The sequence below is a fragment of the Lissotriton vulgaris genome, chromosome 2_1, assembly GCF_964263255.1.
Source record: "Lissotriton vulgaris chromosome 2_1, aLisVul1.2, whole genome shotgun sequence".
NCBI lineage: Eukaryota > Metazoa > Chordata > Amphibia > Caudata > Salamandridae > Lissotriton > Lissotriton vulgaris.
The window spans coordinates 599825102-599849819 of NC_141687.1; the positions used below are offsets into that span (position 1 = coordinate 599825102).

A 24718-nucleotide genomic window follows, 5' to 3' on the forward strand; every position below is an offset into this window, starting at 1 on the left:
TAGGTAGAGACATGATGAATAGATTGGACAGGGGAGAGCCCCAGGAGAGAGAGAATAAGAAAGCAGAGCCGGTCAATGGAGTGTAGAGCTACGAAGCAGAACATGCCAGCGTGCCCCATGGCCTGTGAAGGAATAACCCATCTGGCTGTTTTTCTGTGTATTTTGATTTGTGATATGAGTTTGCTCTCAATGCACAGTTAATGAGCGGTAGCAGGGATGCCTAGAGTGGATGTGAAAGGGTCGCTGGGCTACTAGAAAATATTTTCGCTGCTGCTCTGAACCAATTTAAGCCATCCGGATTTTACTGCTCTAAAGACCCCCGTGTGAAAACACGTGTCATTTTGGCATTTGGTGCTCTTGCTGCCTACTCCAACATCAGCCTAACATCCAATTAAAAGATCTATTCACTATAAACCTGAGGATCCAGTGAGTTTGTATAAATGCTTTAAAAACTGGATTTGATTCTGTTCGCAATTTTTCAAGAACTAGATGCGTTTCCATCCATTGCTGAGGAGTAACTCTTGGCTTGGAATCTACCCCAGTCTAGGTGACCTTTGAGGGAGAGGACTTGATGTGCCCTGCAACATGACGGATCGTCCCATGTTCCAGGGTAATGCGTGAGATAGTAAAGGCGTGGCTTAAGCTTTCGATTTCTTCATGTACTTCTGCTGAATGTGTAAACGTTTCCTTTCTGCACAGGCTCTGGTGCCTTGGTCTAAGAAAGAATGATGGCTTCTGGCACTTAAAGACATTATCCTCTTTCAACAAGTAACGTGGAGACAGGGGTTATTTTGCCTCTAAGAGGGGTATGAGCAGATAAAAGTGCAGCCTGTGCACATCGGCGCGTTCACCTATCAGGAATTAAAACTGATTGAGGGACATTATGAATGAGGTAAATAGTGAGTGACAATGGTTAAATGACTAAGAAGGCAAACTGGGACCAGGGAGTAATGCCATTCACATTTGTTTCCAAAGTGTGTGTATCAAAATCTTTAGGGTTTTCTCCAGAATATGAGGGGGTGGTTTGTCAGCCATTTCCCAAGGCGCTGCTGGTAGGCAAAGTAGTTATTATCATAGTGGACTGCTAAAAGAATAATCTGGTTCTTGAGTAAGGATTAGACGCAAGTACGAAGTGGGCACTGTTTCAACAAATTCAATGACTTCTCATCCACAAGATTTATATGATCAAACTGGGGATGAATCTCATCAAGCAAACATGGAAAAAAAGGGAAAAGGCTGTGATCAACTGTTTTGTTTGTTAATCAAGGAGCATAACACTCAGGGATCATGTCAAGAGATGAGGCCTTGTAAAACACAATGGCATACCTTAACCTTTCTGTAGCTACCTGTCAGCCATGCTTACGCTCAGGGATGATGAAGATTAGGCATAAATGCTAAGAAAAATGGAACCACAAGCTCAGCTTTTACCAGATGCCTATACACTTTCTTTCTTGGGAAAAGGTAAAGCTCCAGAAACCCCTTACTGTTTAGTGTGTAAGTCTTCTGAGTCACTTTAGGGTGAAGATGAGGGTACTGAATGTTTCATGGACAAGCATGGGTTCAGAGCATCAAGTCTGGTTCTGGCCTTATCCTGGCTAGACCTAAAAAATATCCATGATTATGCCAGGGGAGCTTTGGATGAGTTGCTTGCGGGAGAAAGGTTTTTGGATCACCGGGCCATCGTTGGCCAGTATGACATAGACATAATTTGTGAGATACCAGATGAAATTCTTCTAACTGCATTCTTCCATATACATGCTCATTATATTTTCTCAAAATAGAGATTCTTCGACAGGACATTCAGAATGAACATTGCTAGTTGTGTCTAGAGATTAACAGCACTAACCTGCACCAACTTTGGTGAAACACTTCAGCAAAATTGTAAGTAAGCATTTAAACTGAACTGCATTTAACAGGATGCTTAGGGGTGAAATGTGCTGGGAGGCGATGCAGTGTGCTCCCACCCCCCTTCTAATTGAAAATTACTACATGGTCCATGTAAAGGCAGGGGCAAGCTGCAAAAGATGGATTGGTTGATTATTAAGAACTGTATGGCCTGGTATAAGAATGGAGCTGAGTAGATAATGCTACTGTTACTTTCAATAAATACCATTCCACTGATCCTCTCTTTTCTACCCCTGTACTTACAACTCACCCACTGCCCTACAGGTATTCAATGGCTTTAATGACATGGGTTTAGAACACAGCACTGGAAATAATCTAGATAGGGCTCCTATTAACTTGTCACCCAAGAACAGGATGTAGTTAAAAAACAACACTACTAAAGTTAGGTAGCAGTGTGCCTTTCTTTTGAAGTGATCTCAACTAGGAATCATCCGTTGAAGGTATAATAAAGAGAACTTTAATGGGAGTATTTTAAGTAATCATAGCATGTGTGCCTCAAATAAACAAAGCAGTCAATGTTATTAACTTCAAACTCTCCTTGCACCATTAGATCCTATCACTCGCTCAGAGAAACCACAGTGATGGGATTATCAGTAAGTACTTATAACATAATAGATAATTATAACATTTTACCTAGCTATAACAATCATGGCATATATCCAAACCTGTGGTGTTTATAGATAGTGGGTTAAATAACCAATCTGACACCCTGACTAAAGTTCACCTGCCGTTAACAAGTGTACAGCAACCACATGGGTGGGTTGCAACAATCGAAGCAAGGTGTGCTAAGATATCGTGCCACACACTTCTGATGCTCAGTCGATACACAGTCTCATTCCCTGCCCTTTCCCTAGCAAACTAACCTTTCAAATCTCCAAAACCATTCGTGATACTTCACAAATCCCACAAGACTCACGGAGATCAGTCTAGACTATGACCTGAGTGCACAGAACATGAACATGGGTGTAGGTATATACATATGTATGTGTGTTTGTAAATGTACAAATGTGTGTGGGCTTGAGTTTCAGCTATACGTATTACACTTCATATAATATGAATCTCGTAAACTGTTATGAAATCCAGAGTTTTATAGTGCCATGAGATGGCAGGTTGGAGCTATGTAAATCATAAGAATTAGAGAAGCACTCTTCAGGGGTTTATTGCTCTCTGCTGTGGCTTGGCAGTCATAGACGGGAAACCGAAGGCAGATCCTATATTGTTATCTCTGCCCTCTCCCATCTTGGATTGTGCTTTTGGCCACATCAAAAAGAAAGATGACATCCTAGACTCATTGATTATCCTGTATTAAGGGGTAAAAACTCCAATTTCCTTTTTAACCGACTCTCCTCCATATATTTCTATGTAGCATGCTTCATCATCAAGTCCTCAGTTGCTATAGCTGTCGATACATGCATGCAGGAGTCATTGGACAGAAATAGGTGCTGTGCCGGTTTGACCTCCAGACGAAAGTGACCCCGAGGTCAACCTGCCTATAACTACCTATCAAGAAGAAGGGGACCCCTTTTCGAAACTGAGCCGCAGCCTGGAATTCCTAGTACCCTGAAAACATCCAAAGTGTGGTATCAGTATTTTTGCATGAGTGATTCCATGACGTGGGTGGTTTTTATAACTGCAAACCCGCGCAAGGAAATACAGGAATTGAAAATTATTTAGCATTGTGGTTTGCAATTAAAAAACTGCTGAAACATGTTTTCCTGCGGCCACGGAAGTCATTAAATTATTCGTCGACACCCTGCTCTAGTGTTTAAACATGCCAATGGTACCCTTATAAAAAACTGAAATTCTCAGGGATCACCCTTAGTCGTTTTGTAACCTCCTTTTCCTGGTCCTTAGATGAGGCTATTACACAAAATCAAAACGCTCCACCCAAGAGTAGGGGTTTGCTGTGCCAATTTCAAGAGATTCAAGCAACAGAGCACTGACCAGAGGGGTGAATGATTTGCTGTACTTCATTGTGAATCGCAAGAGCTGCGGAAAAGTGTGAGCAAGTGGAACATGCAGGGAGTAATCGAGGAATATGGTGTTGGAGAATGTGAAATAATAAATGATAAAGTGCAGTTACAGTGCAGTAAGAATATGCCAAACTGTTACTCAACAAGGGATCAGAAGGCAACAGAAATGAGTGCTGCTGTGACAGTCCCTCCTAGGAAGAGAAAATTCTGAGTTAATTATGGGTGGTGATATGGTAAGACGGGCAACATACACACATACAACACCAAAACAGTGCATCGAGGGGAAAAGCGGCTGCACCCACCACATGGAAACCAGGCGGAGGAAAGTGAGTGTGTTTGGAAAGACCTACAATTAAAGCAGTTAAGCTGATTTTTCAACCCGCTTTTCTCCACCCAAAAAAAGTATGAGAAAACGGTTAATTCATGTATGAACAATTAAACGCACTTTATGGCATAACAAATTGCCTAATTGTTTGGAAGTGTATAAAAATTTGTACCAGAAGTATAGCTGTTTAAAAAAAAATTCTCAGAGATACCACAGGATAGTAAACATACAGTATCAAGTCACATCCTTCAAAAGACAGGGAATCTCAGGTTACAATATGGGTCATTTGCGAGGGAAAGGGTCTAGGATCAGTCAAAAGTGGGTGGTGCAAGTCAGGGAGAAAAGGCAGACTTAGCCAGGTGTGGGTGGTGCTAGTCTCAGTGTACAATAGCTAGAATCAACATAGAGATACGCTCTGGTGTTTTGGGTGCACTGGACTCAGTCAGGGTTGCATGGTTTCGATATCTGGCTACAGGGGGGGTCAGTAAGGAGTTAAATATTTTTTCTGTTAATAGTACGGCTGACTCAGTAGTGGGTGGTTGTAGTTACAGCTGGATTTATTTATGGTTGTAGAGTGCTGGTCTCTGCCTACAGCAGGGCGTCAATAGAAAGTGGATGGTTTTAACCTGTTAATGATGGGGCTCATTCACTATTGAACATTTCTAGTCTATGATGACAGCTGTGATAAGTCAAGAGAAGATCGTTCTAGACTTTTTTAGGTGCCTGTATCATTCAGCAGTGTTTTTTCTAGCTCCTTTGTACCAAAAACAGAGGAATAGATGGGTATATTACCTAGGTATTGCTCGGAGTAGTCCAGAGTAATTGGTGCTTGCCTCTGACTAGAACAGAGATCAACCTGAAGTGAAAGATTCTAATTTGGAGAGGATAATTCTAGTATATGATCAAACCAGAAATCAGCCAGGTTCAAGCCTTCAGTTAGAAGTAGACTCAGCCAGGAATCGGTGAATCTTGTCCTGATTACAGCCAAAATCACTCAATTTGAGAAAGTTAATTTGTCTGGCTACAACAGAGCTAACCCAGAATTAAGTAGTTATGGTTTCTAGGTAAATTTGTAGTCAGTTAGGCGCAGAAGGTTCAAGTCTATAGTGATAGCCAGGATTAAGCATACATGGTTTCTTTCTTTGGTTAAAGCTAGGAGGATTCTAGACTCTGATTGCAGCTGGAATCACCCTAGTGCATCGCTTTAGACTCTAGTTACAAAGCAGCACCATTATTTTTGGCTACTCTTTGTTTACAGATGAGGTTCCTCATGGGTGGGATCAGAAGTAGATGATTGTACCATGGATACAAATTTAGGCTCAAGGAGGAGTAGATGTTTCAAGTGTCTATTTATAGTGGAACCATTCAGGATTGGAGGTTGTGGATCAGTTTAGAGAAGGGATCAATTAGAACTGACTTGTTATAGTCCAGGCTTCTCTAACGAGTAGCTTATCAACTATTGGCGGCTCTCCACCTACCCGAGAGTAGCTCTATGGAGTGCAGCTCAGCCTACGATATTAGACACGTTTACTTGATTTAATCAATATGTGCATACAGAAAATGTGAGTGTGTATTTAATCTTGCGTTTGTAACCCTGCCTAGCGTGGTCACTTTTACAGCGCTAATAATACTAGTAGCTCAGGATGTTTTTCATTGCACATAAGTATCCCTAGTTACAGAAATGTTTGGAGTGCCCAAATATAGTCTTATCACAAGTAAAAAAAAAATAACAGAAGTGGATATTTCTAATCTTTGCCTACTCCTTCAATCAAGCAGGAGTGGGTGGCCCGAGTTTCAATTTCAGCAGGGATTCCTCATAGATGCATATTTGTAGCCTATGGTAACTGATAATAGTAATTAGCCAAGGCTGGATGATTCTAGTATCAGGAAAGAGATTGGAACTGTTCAATTGAAAATGATAGCTCTAGCATCCGTATAAAATCAGGATCAGTAAGAAGTTGATTGTTCTGGTTTTTTAAATAAGTGGGATAAGGAACATATGGGTTCAGCATATGGTTACAGCTGGGATCAGTGATAACTAAGTTAATCTACAACCTGGTTCCAAGTGACAAGTATTAGGTGTTTGTGGTTCTAGCCTCTGATTACAGCAGGGGGTAAATTAAAAGTAGCTGGATCTAGTATCTGATCAGAGGTGGAATTAGTCATGAATGGGGTCATTCAGGAGTGGGTGGTTAAAGTAACTCATTGAAGCTAATATCCTCCTGGGTTAACCAGGGAACAGATGGTTCTAATCTCTAGTTGCAGCTATGATTAATCAAGACCAAATGATTCTAATCTACGATTAGAGTTAGGAACAAGGAGAAGAGGGGGATTTTTTTCTATGGTCACAAGTTCTTCAGTCAGGAGCAGACAAGTTTAGCCCTTACCATTATCTCTCATTTTACAGAGCTGTAGCAGTGTACCAAGTTGTATCACAAACTCTTTGGTCCCAAGAATGTGCAGGTCTACATGGCTAAAAGGCATGAAGGTAATGAAAAAATTCATTAATGATTAAATAAAACTGAGTCCGCGTGGTAGGAAGGATTAAACGTTTACATGTTATGGCTATAAAAAGACATTGCGAAATGAAGAGAAGCCAAACTGGATGAGACTAACATGGCATTGCTGGCGGTGGTGGCAGACAGCGCCGGGCTGGAAATCACTCTGCGTTTTGAACATTGGAGGAGCAGGCTGCTGCAGGGCTGCTTCCCACTGCACCATGAGACACGAAATGCACCGCCCCACACACAAGCAGCAAGGGAAAAAACGGAGAAAGGTTAGATGTGAGAAGCGAGGAAAAACATGGAAATTAAGAGGGAAGATCAACTCTGGAAGGGGAAAAAGGATACTGAAACATGAAATATATACACATGATGGATACTGTGAGAGACAGGCAGACAGAAGGAGGGTAGAGATTCTCTGCAAACAAAAAGGAAAAATGTTGAGGATGGTGGAAAAAAGGCACAGCAAGAGTACTCCATAAAAGTGATAGAAAAGAAGACTAGAACGGGAAAATAGACAAAAACCCTGAAATATAAAATGAGGCTCAAAGAAGATGAACAGCAAAGAACATGTAAAGGCAACAAAGGAAACAACAGAAGAGAGTCACAAAATGTTGAGTCAGAAGGAAAGAGTTGGTTAGTAAAGCGTGCCTCATTAGCATGCTTCACACACAAACAGAATTTATTAACAGCCAGAAAGAGGGAGAGTGAGAGAGCCAATGAATTGTGAGAAAAGAAATGGGCTTGAAATATGTCATAGGCCAGCTTATCTGTTGGCTGGCAATCTCAAAATAATGTTCAATTATTCATAAACCATTTAGATAGTGCTCATAAACTGGTAATCCATCTAAAATTAAATTTACTGGTGAAAATTTTTCTTTCCCTTAAATGGAGAACAAGTATGTACACAAATCTGTTGAGTACATGATGTTACGAGTGCAAGAATGAAAAATGTATGTAATCATAATGTTTGGATATCGTCTCTACCGTCACACAAATCCTAGAACACTTTTGAGGCCAACATTTTACTTGAGGAGGGCTGCATTGCAATCTGCACCCAAACAATGGGGTAGTCTAAACAGACATAGTCAATGCAGTCCACAAGTAGAGATTTTGAATTTTTGACTCTATACCTCATCTAACTTCCAGAATATGAGCAATACATTTAGGCATTTCTTAAATTTTAAACACTCACAATTTTGGTAGCAAATCTAAGATTGAAATCATAATTTGGCATTACTTCGCAAAATATTAGGTACTTCCTGGCAAACTTTTGTTTATACGATAGCATTAACTTTTTAAAATCATACTTACTTGTGATCACAGTTCTCCCCATGGGTTCATTTGTTAGATTCATAAACTCTTGTGTCCCAGAGAATGGAACACTTAATAAAGCTAATAAAATATTACATGCCATTAGTAAAACTACTATGTCAAGCCCCCTCAGTTCTACGATATTTCCAGCCACAGAGGGACTCAGGATATTAGAGGACTGTGAGGGGAGGGGAGCAAGCGATAACAAATCCTCAGAGGCAGCAAAGTATCTATTAGAACACTGCCCGAGGGACTTAATGGTTAATTCAAACATATACTAATTCCTCTGCAGATCTGTTATCTTCAAATAACTACCCAGCTCTATCCAGCGATTCTGATGGAAGGGTTTCAAATAAAAAAATAAAAAGTTATTTGAATACAAATATATCCAGAGCGAAAAGCGGCTCACTTTTTAGCTGGATACCATTGGTGCAACTATGGCAGTGCGGGTCCAATACAATGGCTCAGCCATGCCGTGTCAACCACAATACTTCAAAAAGAAGTTGGATCTCACTCACGAGTGAAGGTAAGTCATTGTCTTTCTTCCATTACTCCGTAATATCAAACAGTTATCTTAAAGAGACCAACTGATTCCCTATGCGATTCTGTCTTGTTAAGACCTTAATCACGGATAATTCGGAACAGCTATTAAGTACCAATTAGGGTGCCCAACCGTCTGTAAATTTCACGGACCATCCGTCATTTTGGTGTGATGTCCGTTGTCCATAATCATTCTTTTTTACGGATGCCTTTTGTCAGTAATTTTGGACATTAATTACAGCGTTTCCTGCGAGAACTCCAAGAGATTATAAGTTCTTAGGGTCCAGCTCGCACTTCTCTGTTGAACTCCAGAGGCTGCAGCAGCCCCTCCCTGAGCTCTCACAGACTTTGGGCAGGCCCATTGTCATTCCGATTGAGGCTGATTATCTCCTTTCGAATGACAATGCGCCCGCCCTCTGCCTTTAGCATATTATGTGCCAGTGGGATCGTAGTTTGTGATTACAGAGGAGCTTTCCCCAAACAGGGTACTGTGGGGAATTTGCCAACTTGTGTAATTTGTCAATGTTGTACACACAGTGAACAGGACAGGAGCAGTGACGGGACAGAAGAGGTGACAGGAAGGAGAGGTGATGGGGCAGGAGAGTTTATCGGGCAGGAGAAGTAACGGGCAGGAGAAGTGACAGGCAGGAGAAGTGACGGGCAGGAGAAGTGACCGAGCAGGAGAAGTGACGGGCAGGAGAAGTGATCGGGCAGGAGAGGTAATGGGGCAGAAGAGGTAATGGGGCAGGGGCGTTGATCAGGCATGAGCAGGAGCGGTAACCGGGCAGGAGTGGTGAAAGGACCGGAGAGGTGAACGGGGCAGGAACAGTGACGGAGCAGGAGCAGTCACGGGGCAGGAGCAGTGATGGGGCAGGAGAAGTGAAGGGGCAGGAGAAGTGAAGGGGCAGGAGAAGTGACGGGGAAGGAGAAGTGACGGGGAAGGAGAGGCAATGGGGATGAAGGGGTACAGGGCAGGAGAGGTGACCGGGTAGAAGAACTGACCGGGCAGGAGAAGTGATGGGCAGGTGACATGATGGGCAGGTCACGTGACGGGCAGGTCACGTAATGGGCAGGTCATGTGACGGGCAGGAGAAGTGATGGGGCAGATGGGGTGACGGGGCAGGAGAAGAGGTGGGGCAGGAGCAGTGATTAGGCATGAGCAGGCGCGGTAACTGGACAGAGCAGTGAACGGGGCAGGAGCAGTGAACGGGGCAGAAGTGACGGGCAGGGGAAGTGACGGGTCAGGATAAGTGACGGGACAGGAGAAATGGCAGGACAGTAAAAGGGACAGTGTAGGAGAAGGGACAGAGCAGGAGAAGAGGGACAGGGCAGGAGAGGCGACAGTGAAGGAGAGGCGACAGGGAAGGAGATGACAGGGCAGGGGAAGTGACAGGCAGGAAAGGCGATGGGCAGGAGAGGTGATGGGCAGGAAAGGTGACTGGGCAGGAGAGGTGGCGGGGCAGAAGCAGTAATTAGGCATGAGCAGGAGCAGTGACCTGGCAGGAGCGGTGAATGGACAGGAGCGGTGGACGGACTGGAGTGGTGAACGGGGCAGGAGAAGTGATGGGTAGGAGAAGTGAGGGGGCAGGAGAAGTGAGGGGGCAGGAGAAGTGACGAGGCAAGAGCGGTGATCGAGCATTAGCAGGAGTACTGACTGGGTAGGAGCAGTGAAAGGCCAGGAGCAGTGTACGGGCAGGATCGGTGACGGGGCAGGAGAAGTGATGGGGCAGGAGCAGTTATTTGGCATGAGCAGGGTTGGTGAACGGGTTGGAGCAGTGAACAGGCAGGAGCAGATAAGGGGCAGGCGACGTGAACAGGCAGGAGCAGTGAACATGCAGGAGCAGTGAACGGGCTGGAGCAGTGACGGGGCAGGAGCACAGGGGCAGGAGCAATGACGAGGCAGGGGAAATGACATGGATGAAGCGGTGATGGGGTAGGAGAAGTGACAGGGCAGGAGAAGTGACTTGTCCTTATGATCCTTACATAGTTATTCATATTCTATTGCATGACATCCACTGATGTGTCAGCAAAACATACCTGTTGCCCCGAATTTTTGTCCTGAATTTTTAGACTCACCATCCTGAATTTGCGCCCATGCCAGTTGGCCACCCTAGTACCAATTAGGATAACATAATTGATTACTGTTCGCTACTCCTGCAGGATTCTGGTATGGGTAGTGCACAAAGTGAATCAATAGTGAATATGAAAGATAAAGTGTGCATTCAATTAATGCACTCCTAAAATGTTAAGGCGAGAATATTATTTCTCAAGTTTGTACAAATAATTTACGCATTGGACTGTGAATCCCTGCGTGAATATTACTGGCAGCGCTGGGGTTTGTTGCGCCTTCTGTCTAAACTGAGGTCTGGTTATAATATTATGAAAGATTTTCTTACAATCCATTAAGTATATTAGAGGCTACCAATACCTCTTACTTTAGTGTAAGGGTGTGTTATTATATTGATATTGTGAGATCAAATCACATCACGTTGACACCAATGGAAAGTTGTCATTGGCACAGCATTACCAGTTAATCTGTCATTAATCTTTCAAATGATTTTAAGCGCCCTCTGCTGGATTTTATTACTAAGTATCTCATAATTCATGGTATTTAGGGCAGGAATAAAATTTAAACTGGTGCCCAATTATTGGATCGTATTCACGTTATTACATATATATGTGTATAGCGCTGTCTGCTAAATCGTTCTGCAAGGTATTTCACAATTAATGTTATTAGCAGGGATAAGATTTCAGCTGGTGCCTCAAATATGGGATCGTATTTATATTATTACATATATATGTATACGGGCAAGTTATTTTTAACTCCGCCTCATTTGTGTAAAAAGGCCACCTTAGTTTCCTCACTGCCACAGGTTTCATGGCGGACTCAACTCCATGAGTTCTGTGGCAGTGAGGAAACTCATAATATGCTTGGTAGTGTTACAGCGGCAAGCATATTAAGGCCTTCCGCCCACCACACAACCGACAGGGATCATGGATCCCTGGTGGTCCTATGGTGGTCCGACTGCAGTAGTTGTACTACAGCGGTTTAACCACTGGTGCGGCGGTCCCCAACCACCATCGCAATTCCACTGCGAGTTTGCCGGTCCTATGAATCGCCAAACTTGTAATTAGACCCGAAATCTGAAGGTAGAGATTAAAGGTAAGATAGATGCATACTACACATATATCTTTGAGGGTAATATATGTAATTCTCGAACAGAAAAAACTTGCTCTCTTCTTGCCCATGACCTTCATACTATAAACCTATTTTAAGGAAGGTATTTGTGTGCATATTTATGGATAGGTTGAAATGGGGAATCCTTCAGACTTAATACAGCTGTCAGTTAACTAGACTTCAATATTGGAGATGGATTATTGTTAAGAGACTCCCGAGTTTCCATCTAAGAAATATTTTATTTTGAATTGAATGAAGAATAAGAGGAGTATGTTTGTGTGACTTAAATGTTCTCAACAATATACATGTGATATTTATTTTGCTTCTGTCAGTTTCTCAATAGAATCTTTTCGTAATCTTTCATTTTTTTAAATATTGTTTTTTCTACATAGAAGAATCTTTGAATTTACTATGTAAAATGTAAGTTGGTGATGCATGTATGGTTTCCACGGTGACAATTTAGAGACATTTTTATGATAAAAATGAACATGAGTTGTTCAAAGTGTAAATGTGTATTATTCATGTTATGACATTTTAATGCGGTTAATTCTCTGGAGGGAACTCTCCCCTATCCCTTATTGGAGTGCACCATAACCATCAACTCAGAGGCTTCACAGATACAAAGGTGGCATGTAGAACTCTTCTTGAAGGTGGATCTCTATCATTTTTAAAGGTTTGATTTCTTTAGTTATTTCTTCTTCCATTATGGGAATCTTCCGGAGAAAGGTGTAGAACATTTTAAATTCAATAAATAGTTATGTTTTAGTAACCATGTAAAATGTGCTGTAAAATTACAGGATGTGCTCAATAAGAACTTTCATAGTAATAACGAGGGGCAGCTACTCCATTAGGGCGGAGGAGCGTTGCCCCACTGCTTTCTCGCAGTGCGAGAAGCAGAAACATAAAATGGTAAAATGACTGTTTTATGTTTCTACTTCTCGCACTGCGAGAAAGCCGAAGGGTTTGGTTTTGGGGGGGCAGGTGGGCGGGTATGCTCTAGGGCAGGGGAGGAGTGGTTTGCCAACTCCTGAGGGCACTGACTGTTTGGTCGGTCCTCTGGGGATGCCCAATGCACACACTGCCCTTTCTCCATGCAAGCTGCAATGCAGCCTACATTGAGAAAATGGCCTCCACATAGGCGCCAGGCTGGGCCCTGTCCCGACCAATCATAATGCTGCAATTGTGATTGGCTTAGGAGAGGGGAGAGAGGCTGCCTGCTTCCTGTTCCTGCCAGAGGCAGGAGAGCAGGAAAACAGGGGACCTGGCCGGCCAGTGGACAGTTAGGCTTTTAAAATGTATTAATCCCTCCTCCCCATGCGACACACCCTATACACCCTCCCCTCCCCGACACCCACGATTAATGTCAGCCACGACAGGTAATAACCAGTAAACCATATCTGTTTTCTGGAGATTTTATTCTTCTACACATAAGTCAGGGGAAATACATAAACATGTTGAGCTTTTTCTCAAATAGTAGTTTCTTTATCTACACCACATTCACTCAACTGCCAAGAGCGAACATCGTGTGGTACCAGCCGCACACACAGTGGGATTCCCTACCTACGCCTCTTCTCATCCCTCCTTTCCCAGAGTGTCTGCATTTGTGAGCCTTGCAGTAGCGCCGAGTGCAGATTCTGCCAGAAGGGAAGGCTTTAAAGAAACAATCTACCATCCTGTTACACTCAGACATCAGTCTTGACTTAAGTGCTATGCTGACATATTCTAAAATGTCAATGAATGGACACAACGAGGAAGAGCAGTCACTACTCTATACAAAAGAAGTCGGAAAGAAAGAAAACTCAACCAGAAATGAAGATTCTAGGGTGTGTGGGCAGCAATGGGCAGGGTGCTCTCAGAAATAGCTTCATACCAGTAAAGACTGTTATTTGATATTCTTAATGCTTTTTACTGAGTAACAATCAGAAAGGCATATGTAACAACGAACACTCCAAGTCTGCGAAACCTTAATAGCTTTTCAAAAAATGCTGGGTTAGTTTGATAAAAAAAAAACCTGTACTAACAGCTCTTAGAAGTGTTTTCTAAATGCTCCAATGTATTTGAAACTACTTTCTTCTGAGGAAAGAAAAGCCGGCTAATCTCAATTTTCAGGGACATTTTAGAGCAAGCATCTGTTTTAATTAGAATAATATGTCAATTACACAGTTCAGTTGCACAGGCAACTAACTCTCCTTATCGTTATCAGTAAGAGTGCATGCTGCCCATTAGAATGAATCACAGAGTGCAGACAGCACTCAGGAACGATAGGGACCATAACTGCTGCAGCGCATTTGCTCTGTGAGGGACCTGCATAGTGTTGCAACTCTCAGAACTGACATGGAGTGCATAGAAGTAACAAATGCAGGACATCAGAGAGCTGGTGTGATGGAGTGTGGAAGCACCCAGGCCCAGGATTGCCTGAATGGACATTCAGCATTCAGTCTGTGAGAGGAAAGGCAAGTGTAGTGCAGACAGCACTTAAAGTGGGATAACCTGTTTAGACTCACAGAATGCAGTCCTTGAGAATGAAAGATGTTGAACAGATGGCACTATGCTATACATGTAGGTCACATAATTAATGACAACAAAAAGGGTGTAAATCAGATAGCAATCACAAATGGCATAGCGTAGCATGACACTATTTTCATCTCTATAGATGAACAAGTTACTTACGTATGCTCTTTCTGGTAGAGACTATATCTAACTGTAGATACCTCACCATTGGAATATTTCCCAGGTGTCATTCTGAATCTAGAAACGTGTAGCTCTGCGCGTTGCTCTGCAATGCTGCTGTTCTGCTCTACAAATTACACATAGGCTGACTTAGGCGCGCAACTCATGCATGGTAAAGGCAGTTGCTTTCGAGGCGGTCCCAGGGGTGTAACACAGGCCCCCGCAGCCCCCGGGGTGGGGGGCCCGAGCTGCAGGAGGCCCCCTCAACACCGTACTCAGGCCTGAGACCTCCATTTTAAACACTGAGTGGGGGCCCCTTCATGTACCTTGAAGGCCCCCCACCCCCCCCTCAACTTGCGTTCCGCCAGTGGGCTGTCCACACTCACAGACGCAGAGCCCCAACAGATAACTTGCTATGACCAGTGTGCAGATTCCTAGATGTGGGATTTTAATAATGGGTAGAGCCCAATTCACATATTGGGGAGGATGGGAGCGTCGATGAGTAATCTGCAGCGGGATAGAGAACAGAAAACCGCTATCAAAGGTAAGTAATTATTTCTTCTGATACAGACTTCTTTTTAAAAAAAATGTGTTTATTAGTTTTTATTCATGAAAAGCCAAGTCAACAACAGCATAACAGCAAGTAAGTACATCATACAGAGGTAAAACAAGGATGTAGCAAGATGCAGCGTGTGCCATCATAAACACGACAGTCAGGAGCATGACAACATCAGCATCTGCATTACATACATGGAAATGGAGGAAAAGTCGAGAAGAGAATCACTTTCAAACTTCACACCCACAAGATCCTCCACAACACCAATCCCGCCTACATGAATCACCGCCTCTCGTTGCACGCACCCCAAAGACTCATTGATTGACTCATACCCAAGAACCCTGTACAACTGCCCAATGTCTCTCTCTGCAAATGTGGCCGTCCAGAAGGTTTCTGTCCGGAGGTACTGCTAAAAAAACTGTTTCCAGATCCATTCTAATGCCTGAGGAGTATTCAGAACTGGAGGAATCTGCAGGTTAGAAGTCTGTCACACATAGCACATATCTGTTAAAGAGCTAGACAGAATGTGCCATAAGGTTTTCTGAAACGGTTTTCTTCAACATATTCTCTACTAGAAGCCAACTACTTATTGGTGTATGCATACTTCTGCTAGCTCTCATTTCTTGCAGTCTTTTCTTTTCAGGGGCTTGCAGTAGGGATGGGTATAGGTGATCCACTGTGAAGGCAGTCAGATTAAAGCTGAGATTCAAAGCATGCACAGTGTGCTGAAATCTACCCTATCCACCCTCACAACTCCTTTAAGCCTTCTGGTGGAAATAAATAACAAGATACTTAACTTTGGTAACCCTTTTTTTAGTAGACATTCTATCTAAACGCAGATTCCTTACCTTAACATTTTCCCCAGGCATCAGACTAGATCCAGAAATTCTTGAGCAGTAATTCTAAACGCCAGTGGGTGGCGCCAACATCTCTGTGTCAATGTCTGTGCCAGATGTGACGTGTGCTACCCCAGAAGTCTCACATCAGTTTCTTTCATGACACATTTTTTGCTTACAGAGATGGAGCCACGTCAGATTGTTTGTGACCAGTCTGCTGAATCTAATGAGGACCCTCCAGCAGTAGGAGTCTAGTTGCAAATAGGGAAGGATGGGATGTTGGTAGGTAAGGTAAGGAAAGGAATCTGTGGTTAAAGATAAAGTCTCTACCAGAAAAGGCAATACCAAAGGAAAGTAAGGCTGAACTAGCAAGTAAATATTTCTTAACAGTGCCCACAGCCAGGCCTTCCTGGGCCAATGACAACACAACAAAACTACCTCATACAGTGGTGCATGAAGTAAGTCAACAGGTTTAACTGAACCCTAACTTTTCCAACTGCAAGCATATGCAGAGTTTATCAAGGGATACATGGCTACCAAGATAACATCAACAACTTTGGAAGAAAGGACCCTACTTTGCTTCTGTGAATGTCCTGCTGCTGTGAGAGAAGACCCTCCCATAGGGCAGTCTAATCATTGGACAGATGGTCAGGAGTTTGGGATACTATACTCACCTATGTCCAGTACGGAGGCACTAGGTTGACTTATGCTTGGTCGGCCCTGATCTCTTTGAGGACTGGGTAGTAGTGGTATCAGTGGAAAGGCGCACAGGAGTTTTCCGTTCCACTATAAGTGGAACTCATCCCTGAGCAAGAGCCGCTTGGACACTCAGAAGAGCTTAAACTGTGCGTTTTCTGCAGTGGAGAACAGAGCCAAGGTCCTCCCCATTCACAGAACAGACCTTTGCGTCACCTCTGGGTAGAGACACCATCTGTGGTCTGGTAGGATTCGACAGCTGAATTTGTCTGCCCAGGTGTTCAGAGATCCTGGCAGGTGTTGTACAGCCAGGAAGATGTCCCAATGATCTAGTCACATCCAGAGGCACAAGGCCTTGTGGACCACGGGCCATGAACCCACCTGTTTGTTGTAGTACCACATGGTGGTAGCGTTGTCCGTGAACTCCCCAACCAGCTTCCCTTTGATGGATGACAGGTGCCCACCCCATCCCAGATGTAAAGCAATGGTCACCAGTGTCAACTCTGGGAGGAGAAGAAAGAGGGTATGCCATTGACTAGATCGTGATACAGTAACCACCACTGCCGATCTTGTGCAGTCTTCTGCAACATCTGGACAAAATCGGAGAGTGTCTCCTGATGCTGTGACCACTACAACTTCGGATCCCATTGCAAGCACACATGTACCATATGGTGATCTTCAACAGCAGGATGCAGTAGACCATCAGACCCATCAGCCTCAGAGTCAGTCTCACCAAAATCCAGGACCAAGGCTAAAATATCAGAAACATACTCTGAATGTTGCTTGAAACCTCACTGTGTCCACAATGGCTCCAGTGAAAGGGAGTGTTTGAGAAGGAATCAGGTGTGACTTCAGCATATTGATAGTGAACCCTAGCACCAAAGAATGAAGAAGGGACGCCGTAGTCTGGAGGCAGGTGAAGACTGCCTTGGCCAAGCACACCTTCATAGGCCAGTTGTCCAGGTAGGAGAAGACAGGGATCCCGAACTCCGAAGATGAGCTCAGCCACAGACATCACTTTCATGAACACAAGGTTTGGGAGGGGCAGGGGTGGAGGTCGGCTGTACTGTGTTTCTGGTGTCTATGTGTTTTGTGGCAACCTCTGCAGCAGCCACAAAAAGGCTTGGTAGCCTGATGGCCTTGTGGGTAGAGTTGGTATTGGCGGGCTTGAAGCTCCCGAATGTAGCCACAGAAGGGGTGGAAGGAAATATGTGGTTGGCAGGGGGCTGCGGACAACTGCAAGGAATGAGCAGTGACCCTGATATCCTTAAAGTGCTGTAATATGGTGATAAACCTCTGTTATTGGACAATGAGGAGTACCAATGCCACAAAGTCTTACAGAGCATGAGAATAGTGGCCCAAAAGTAAAGAGGTGTTAACCAACTGCAAGGCCAGGCTGTCGGAGGGGAAATCTTTTTTCCGAAGGATTCCAATGCTTTGGACTCCTTATACAGGGAGTAATAGGAAATGCACTGAGGTTAACTCTGGCTGTTGAGACTTTCACCACCAAACTCTTGGGAGTGGGGTGCTGGGTGGGGAACTTTGGATCCCCTTGCAAATTAAGTTGACGGCGGATAACCTGGTGGTTGACTGGTACCACTGAGCAGAGTTTAGACTAGGCCTCTGGGAGACATTTGTGAAATCTTTATTATTGGGGAGCAGGGGGCTTCATGCTGGTTTGCCATGGTTGAAGCACATCAGACAAAACATTTGTTCTGACTTGTACTGACAGGTGCTCAAGGACCTCAGCTGCTCTTTTCATGACCATGGCGAACTAAGTACTCTTCAGTGGTCCGACCAGGTGGAGAGACAAAGCTAGAGTATGGAGAGGTGTCTAACCTGCTGTTGTTGGCCAACTACTTGTACCAATTCTCCTCGGGAAAGGTCTAGGCGATGCCATCAATTGGGTCAAAGACCCCATATTCTGCTTGATCCTCAAATTCAGGCCGACCAAAAGGAACGGGTATTGAACAAAAGTCGGTCCGTATTTGAGAACAATTCTAGAGGGTCCAACCGGTGATGGAGACTACTGATATTTATCCAGGTGAGACATCTCACAGTTCCTTGGGGCCCGTAGGAGTCCGTTGCCTGAAAATGGGGGCTATGACCTCATAAAACTTGTGAAGTTGAGAAGAAGTCTCTCCAGCTTTAGGAAACTTCAGGATGGGTTTAGACTGTGTTGTGCCAGCTCTGCAACTTCACTCTGACAATGACTGCTTCATTTTGGACTTATCGATAACAACTTTGACAATGGCTGGTCAAGGGAACAGCCCTGGGAGTGGTCCTGAGATAGTCTGCAAGTCCAAAACTGCCCTCAAAAGTGGGATTGATGTGGCATTTTTCGTGGCTGTGCAATGAGACCCAACCCCAAGCACCAAAGGCAGACCAAGTGGGAATCAGTCACTGACATATGCCTGTGGCATTCCCTGCAAGGTTTAAAATCTGTGGGTTTTGCAGGGGATATGTTTAGCACACTGGAAAACAACTTGTAGAGAAAATGGCTTGACAAAAGTCAAGAAAAAGTTGGTCAAAAAGTTACCAAGGTAGTTCTCTGGATCTGCGACTGTTGGCGAAGAAAGAAAGATCTGATGTCAGCATGCCAGGATGGCACCTATATAGGCACCAGTGCTGCTCAAGAATTTACGGATACAGTCTGACACCTGTGGGAATATGCTAAGGTAAAGATTCTGTGGTTAGATATCCTGGGCCCCCCAAAAATTTGGGAACATTGATTTATCAAAAACAAAAACTGTGGGAACTACAATCAGCCAACGTTAAAACAATTTAATTGCACTGAATTGATATTACTGATGGCCACACTCATGTTTGGCTCTGAGCTTCACAAGCTTTCTATTTGGCACACATCTTTCAACATAACTTCCCAAACAATTGATGATGACACAACAACCAGTGCAAAAATGTGACAGTTGCATTAACTTCAGTGTTAACCAAAGATCATCTAGTTACATCAATATAACAGCTGTAGCTGTCTGTGGCTTCTCCTTATGCTTCCACAGACATCTTGGTGTATCATTTTCCCAAGGGGGGGGTACACTTTACAGCACCTATTTACCTTGTAAGGGTGTACAATGAGAGTCCCATGGGTGTGTGTACTTCAAAATGGAAACTTCTCCTGCAGCTTCAACTTCTTGCAACTCTTGCCATGGCTCTCTGGCTAGCCACATGGAGCTCTGGTTACTGCTGTATGCCAGGGAAGCACCATGTAGTTAGACCTCTTGTCTGGTCATATGCTTGAGGTAAGGAGCAATAGTCCAAAAGATCATCCACCTTCCTCTGCAAAACATGGGCAAATCCGACAGGGGTCAGCTCACAGAGCCAGAGAGGACCAGCCTATGCCCTAGTAAAGCTCTAAGATTGGCATACATTGAAAAGGGGGCTCAATCATCCACCAAAGAACCACTCTGAGCAGGTTGTGCAAGGCCATTATCTAGCAGAAGCCCAGATGCATAGAAAAAATAGGGCATGACAACTGACTTGCTCTTGACATCAGGTCACCCTCTGATATCACTAAAACCATAAAGAACATGCCTCCAGCAGGAAGAAGCTCCTTCAGATGGATACAGACATCAAACAGGAGACCGCACCATACTACCAGTAGAGAATGGGAAGCAGGTAAAACATCTCAAAACCCATAACCCTTGCATGCCTTGACCGAGTTTGTAATTTGCTTTCCCTAGCGTTTTTGCAGAATTTTGCAGCAGTTTTGTTAGGTGATCTCCAGCATTAGCTTGATTTTGGTTCAGAAACTGTCCCTTTGAATACATGATTGGACATCAGCAAAAGGCAACAGTGACTTTAATGAGTTATGCTCGTTTTGGAGAAAGTTAACTAATCTGTCCCTACTATTTAATTCATGATACTTTTGACAAGCCAAATCTGAAGTGCTAATCCAAATTAAATATGTCCAGTAGTATGTTTATGCAGAGAGTTCAAAGTTTTAGCAGAGGTATAGGTGAAAGACCTCCAATACATGCCTCACAAATGCTATGTACAACGTGACAATTCTGTGTGTAGGATCTTAAAAAACATTGGTATGAAGGTACGTGTTAAAGTGGGTGCAGAAATGTGGTACAGCCTTTTTAGTTTATTCTTTGTGGCAAATGCACATAGCGTTAAACAGATTCTGGAGGTGCAGTGAAATGCTACAAGATGCCCGGAACACTGTCCCTAGAATAAAGCTCCAAGACCAGATGGGTTGCCATTTTCTGAATGATATGCAGGGACTGAATCATATGGTAAGAGACCCTGAGATATATTGCATTGCCATATTCAAGTTCAGATGATATCAAGGCTCAAGCAACAGATTTCCTGCAATCAGAAGGGAGTAGAAACCAGATTGCTTGGCAGTATTAAGCACCAGACTGAGGTAAGCTTGGAGATTTGTTGGAAGTAAGAAGATTGTCAAAAACAATCCCTAACTTCCAAGCAGGGTTTGCTAGAAGTGGGGTGCTGCCCACACGGGTGTGCCACCAGAAACCGGACTAAACAGAATTAGGTGTTTCAAAGCCAAGTAAGTAAGTAAGCATTTATAGTTTAATTAATAAAAACCTTAAGAGTTTTCACATAAAAAGTATAACAGTTTTCACATAAAAGGCATAGTACAGCGTGATCCGTATATCGAAGATCAGAGAGCTTATTGTAAGACAATTGATACCTAGTTAATGTCAAACAATAAAAAATGTAAAAGCATCTATTTTATGATCGGGCATAAATTATTCGTCTTCGACTAATTAGGTATACAAAAATCCAGCTAACAGTTTGTTCACTGGGCAGAGCGAGTTTCCTAGATGCTGAAATGTTAGACTGGAGACCTAATTGCAATACTAACTCAAGTTGTCAAATAAAGTTCAGTCTTGCTTAGCAGCTTCACAATTTTGTTTTTAAAATAAATGTGCATATTACAGTCACATAAAGTGCCTGGTGTGTTTTAGATGAAGATGAATGATTGTGGTCTTTTGAATTAATGAAAAGCCATAGCTATGAATTTAAAACGAAGGATTTCTGCCTTGTCAAAGTTTAATTTTGAGTGGTTTAATTATTTTGCCATTTTATTTAGTGAGACCACACCAGGGATGTTGTAATAACAATAGGTATATCAATAACTTGAAAGATACAAGCGCACTCCTTTTTCAATAATGTTTGTTCCATTTTTGACAATTTCAAATGTTCGGCGTGCACTCAATTGGCGGTCTGTCCTGGGACCACGTGGGTAAATACTAAACAAGAAATTGAAGCGGGTAAGCCTCAAACTTGAGTGCACTGCGAATGCCCGATAGGCGTATTTCAAAACTCCACAGATGTAGTCAAAATTTAGTCCTTTTATTATAGGTTTCTTCAACACATTTCTCAATTGTACTGGTTGCATAGTAAACGGTTAAAAGTATACTTTTAACCGTTTACTATGCAACCAGTATACTTTTAACCGTTTACTATGCATGGGTGAGGAGCTTGAAGGTGATCCTCTTGTTGATGGGGAGCCAGTGCAGGTCTCTCAGTTGGGGTGTGATGTGGCTGTGGCGAGGGATGTCGAAGATCAGGCGCGCAGAGGCGTTCTGAATGAGTTGTAGTGGTTTCAGGAATTTGGCCGAGGATCCTGCGTAGACGGCGTTTCCGTAGTCCAACCTGCTGCTGACGAGCGCCTGGGTGAACATTCTTCTTGTTTCGGTGGGGATCCACCTGTAGATCTTGCGAAGCATGCAGAGGGTGTTGTAGCAGGAGAAAGAGACGGTGTTGACCTGCTTTGTCATGGAGAGATTAGAGTCGAGGATGATCCCCAGGTTGCGTGCATGGTCGGTGGGTGTTAGGCTTCAGAAACTCGACAATGACCTTGTTGAACTAATTTCTGAGTATCAGATAGCAGTGGGTGGAGATAGGGTATGCGAGTTCTTAATTTTTCTCCTAACCCTGTGGTGTTCCCCAGGGGTCCTCCCTAAGCCCCATGCTGTTTAATATCTAAAATAGCCCCCTTATCAACCAGATTCACAGCTTTGGCTTAACAGTGTTCTCCTACGCTGATGACACTCAGATAGTGGTGTCTATTTCATCGGACGTTAGCAAGGAGGCAAGAAATGTCTAAACTGCATATCTGAAGTTGCAATTTGTATTAAAAATAATTGTCTGAAACTGAATTCTAAAAAAACAGAGGTGCTGCTTTTTGGAAAAGAGACAACTTACTGGAATGAGTCGTTGTGACCGCCAATTTTGGGCACATTACCACTCCCAGTCCGGGAAGTAAGATATCTAGGAGTCATTTTTGATACTACATTATCCTTTTTCTTTTTTTTTTTACTTTTTATTGGTTTGACAATCAGGGCACAATACATTCATATAGCATACAGATATGGCTGTGTTCATAAAGTTTGGCGACATTACATACTTAGACAATACCTGTTGAAACCCCAGCATTACAATTGATCTGTGTTCATATTCATACCACTTCTGTTCCCCATTAATCAGACATATCATCTGTCTCGAGTACGGGAGGATTACAAATATTACCTCTAAACTCGTTCCATGCTCCCCACATTTTACCCCATTTGCGTGGACATCCACGGTGGATAAAGACCGCCTTCCCCGCCACCATGGCTTCATCCATGACCGTGCACCGTTCCCGGAGTGTAGGTGTTTCCCCGGACCCCATAACCTAGCAATATTACATTTGGCGAATGTCAGTCCCAGCGTCACCAAGTCCTGCGCTTGGTGTGTAAGATCAGTGGGTTCGTATACATTTAACAGACATCGCTTAGGGTCTGGCAGTAATGGTATTCCCACTGATTGCGAGATGGTATACATCACTTTAGCCTAGTAGGCTGCAATTTGTGGACAGTGCCATGTGGTATGATAGAACGTGCCCTTCTCCCCACAGTTTCTGAGACAGAACTGTTGTTGAACCATCCCTATTTTGTGGAGAGTGAGTGTAGTATAATAGGAACGATGTAGCACTTTGAGTTGCACTAATCTTAGTCGTGAAGGTATGGCAGCTTCTCGGGGGGATGACAATACCACTTGCCATTCCGCATCGTCGAAGTCTCCTAGCTCTTGGGACCATTTTCATCTGAGCGTTACCATTGGATCTGGGAAATTATTAATTAATTTGCGATAGGTGAAGGATGTAGCCCTTTTGTGCATGTATTCAGTCAGTAGCCTATCCTCCAGAGGAGTAGCCTCTGGTAGGATAGTGCCGTGTGGTAAGATTGTCTGTAGGGCATGTCGAATTTGCAGATACCTGAACCTCTCAGCCTTCCATAAGGACTCCTGATCTCCCATGACCCTGTCCAAATGAAAAACAACCTTAAAGACCAAAGCCTGGGGAACCGCAAAACCGACTACCTCTCCACCCGACGCCCACGGCCTGAGTTCCAGTGGCCCACCAGTACCAGCAAAGGTTCTCTAGCGTTTCTGAGCAAGACTCTACCATGGGCTGACCCCTGCTGGACTCAATGTTTACGCTTTCAGCATCTTCACAATGACCCCTCCCAACTCTGAGCTGCACAGGTAAACTGTTTTCTGACGCCAAAGGAAACCCCTGCACCGAAGCCCCTGGACTTTGATAAATCACCTGATGGTGCCATGGCGCTCCAGCACACTCCAACTTACCTGGCAGCTGCAGGTCTCATTTGATAAGCCTCCTGTACTGATCCTGCAGCCTTTTTCCGACTTCAAGATTCCCCACTGGTTTGCATTGGGCACCCGACGATGTGTTGGCACTCTGCACCCAGCCGTCCCTGTGCTGCTGGACGTGTAAGTTTGGTGCTGCGTTGTCACCCCCCTACCAAACCATGCTACTTACCCCACTTCGATTGCACCCTTTCTCCATTGGATAACATTGGCACCAGATAAGGAGTTTGACCTCTGCATCCGGCTGACCCAGTGCCTGTGGTGGTGCAGTTTTGTCACTTACCTGAATCTTACCTGTTACTGATTCTTTATTTAGAAACTCAATATTGTAAATCGTTTACTTACCTGCATATTGATGATTGTGTTTCTTCTCATAGGATGACATAGTATTGTTGAAAAATGCACAGTGTCCACTTTTTACAATGAAAAGCACTGATATTGCAAAACGTATTTACATACAACAAAGTATTGTTGGTTCTATAAGTATACTAAAAGTATTATTTTTACAAACCATTGGTGTCCGATTTAGTCATTTAGTGTGTGTATCATTTATTGCCCTGTGTGTACAACAATTGCTTAGCACTTC

At 43.6% G+C, this 24718-nt stretch overlaps 1 protein-coding gene across 6 annotated transcripts in view; it reads right to left on the reverse strand.

Annotated features, from left to right (window-relative positions):
• ADGRB2 (adhesion G protein-coupled receptor B2) overlaps positions 1-24718 on the reverse strand; it is a 1127991-nt gene that overhangs the window by 118651 nt on the left and 984622 nt on the right. For 5 of the 6 annotated variants that reach the window (XM_086955647.1, XM_086955646.1, XM_086955643.1 and 2 more), the window contains one exon: positions 6820-6915. The exons of the other annotated variant lie outside the window; for it this stretch is intronic. In XM_086955647.1, coding sequence (XP_086811773.1) covers positions 6820-6915 — 96 coding nt within the window. The remainder of the gene's footprint in view (positions 1-6819; positions 6916-24718) is intronic. 6 annotated transcript variants of the gene reach the window in all.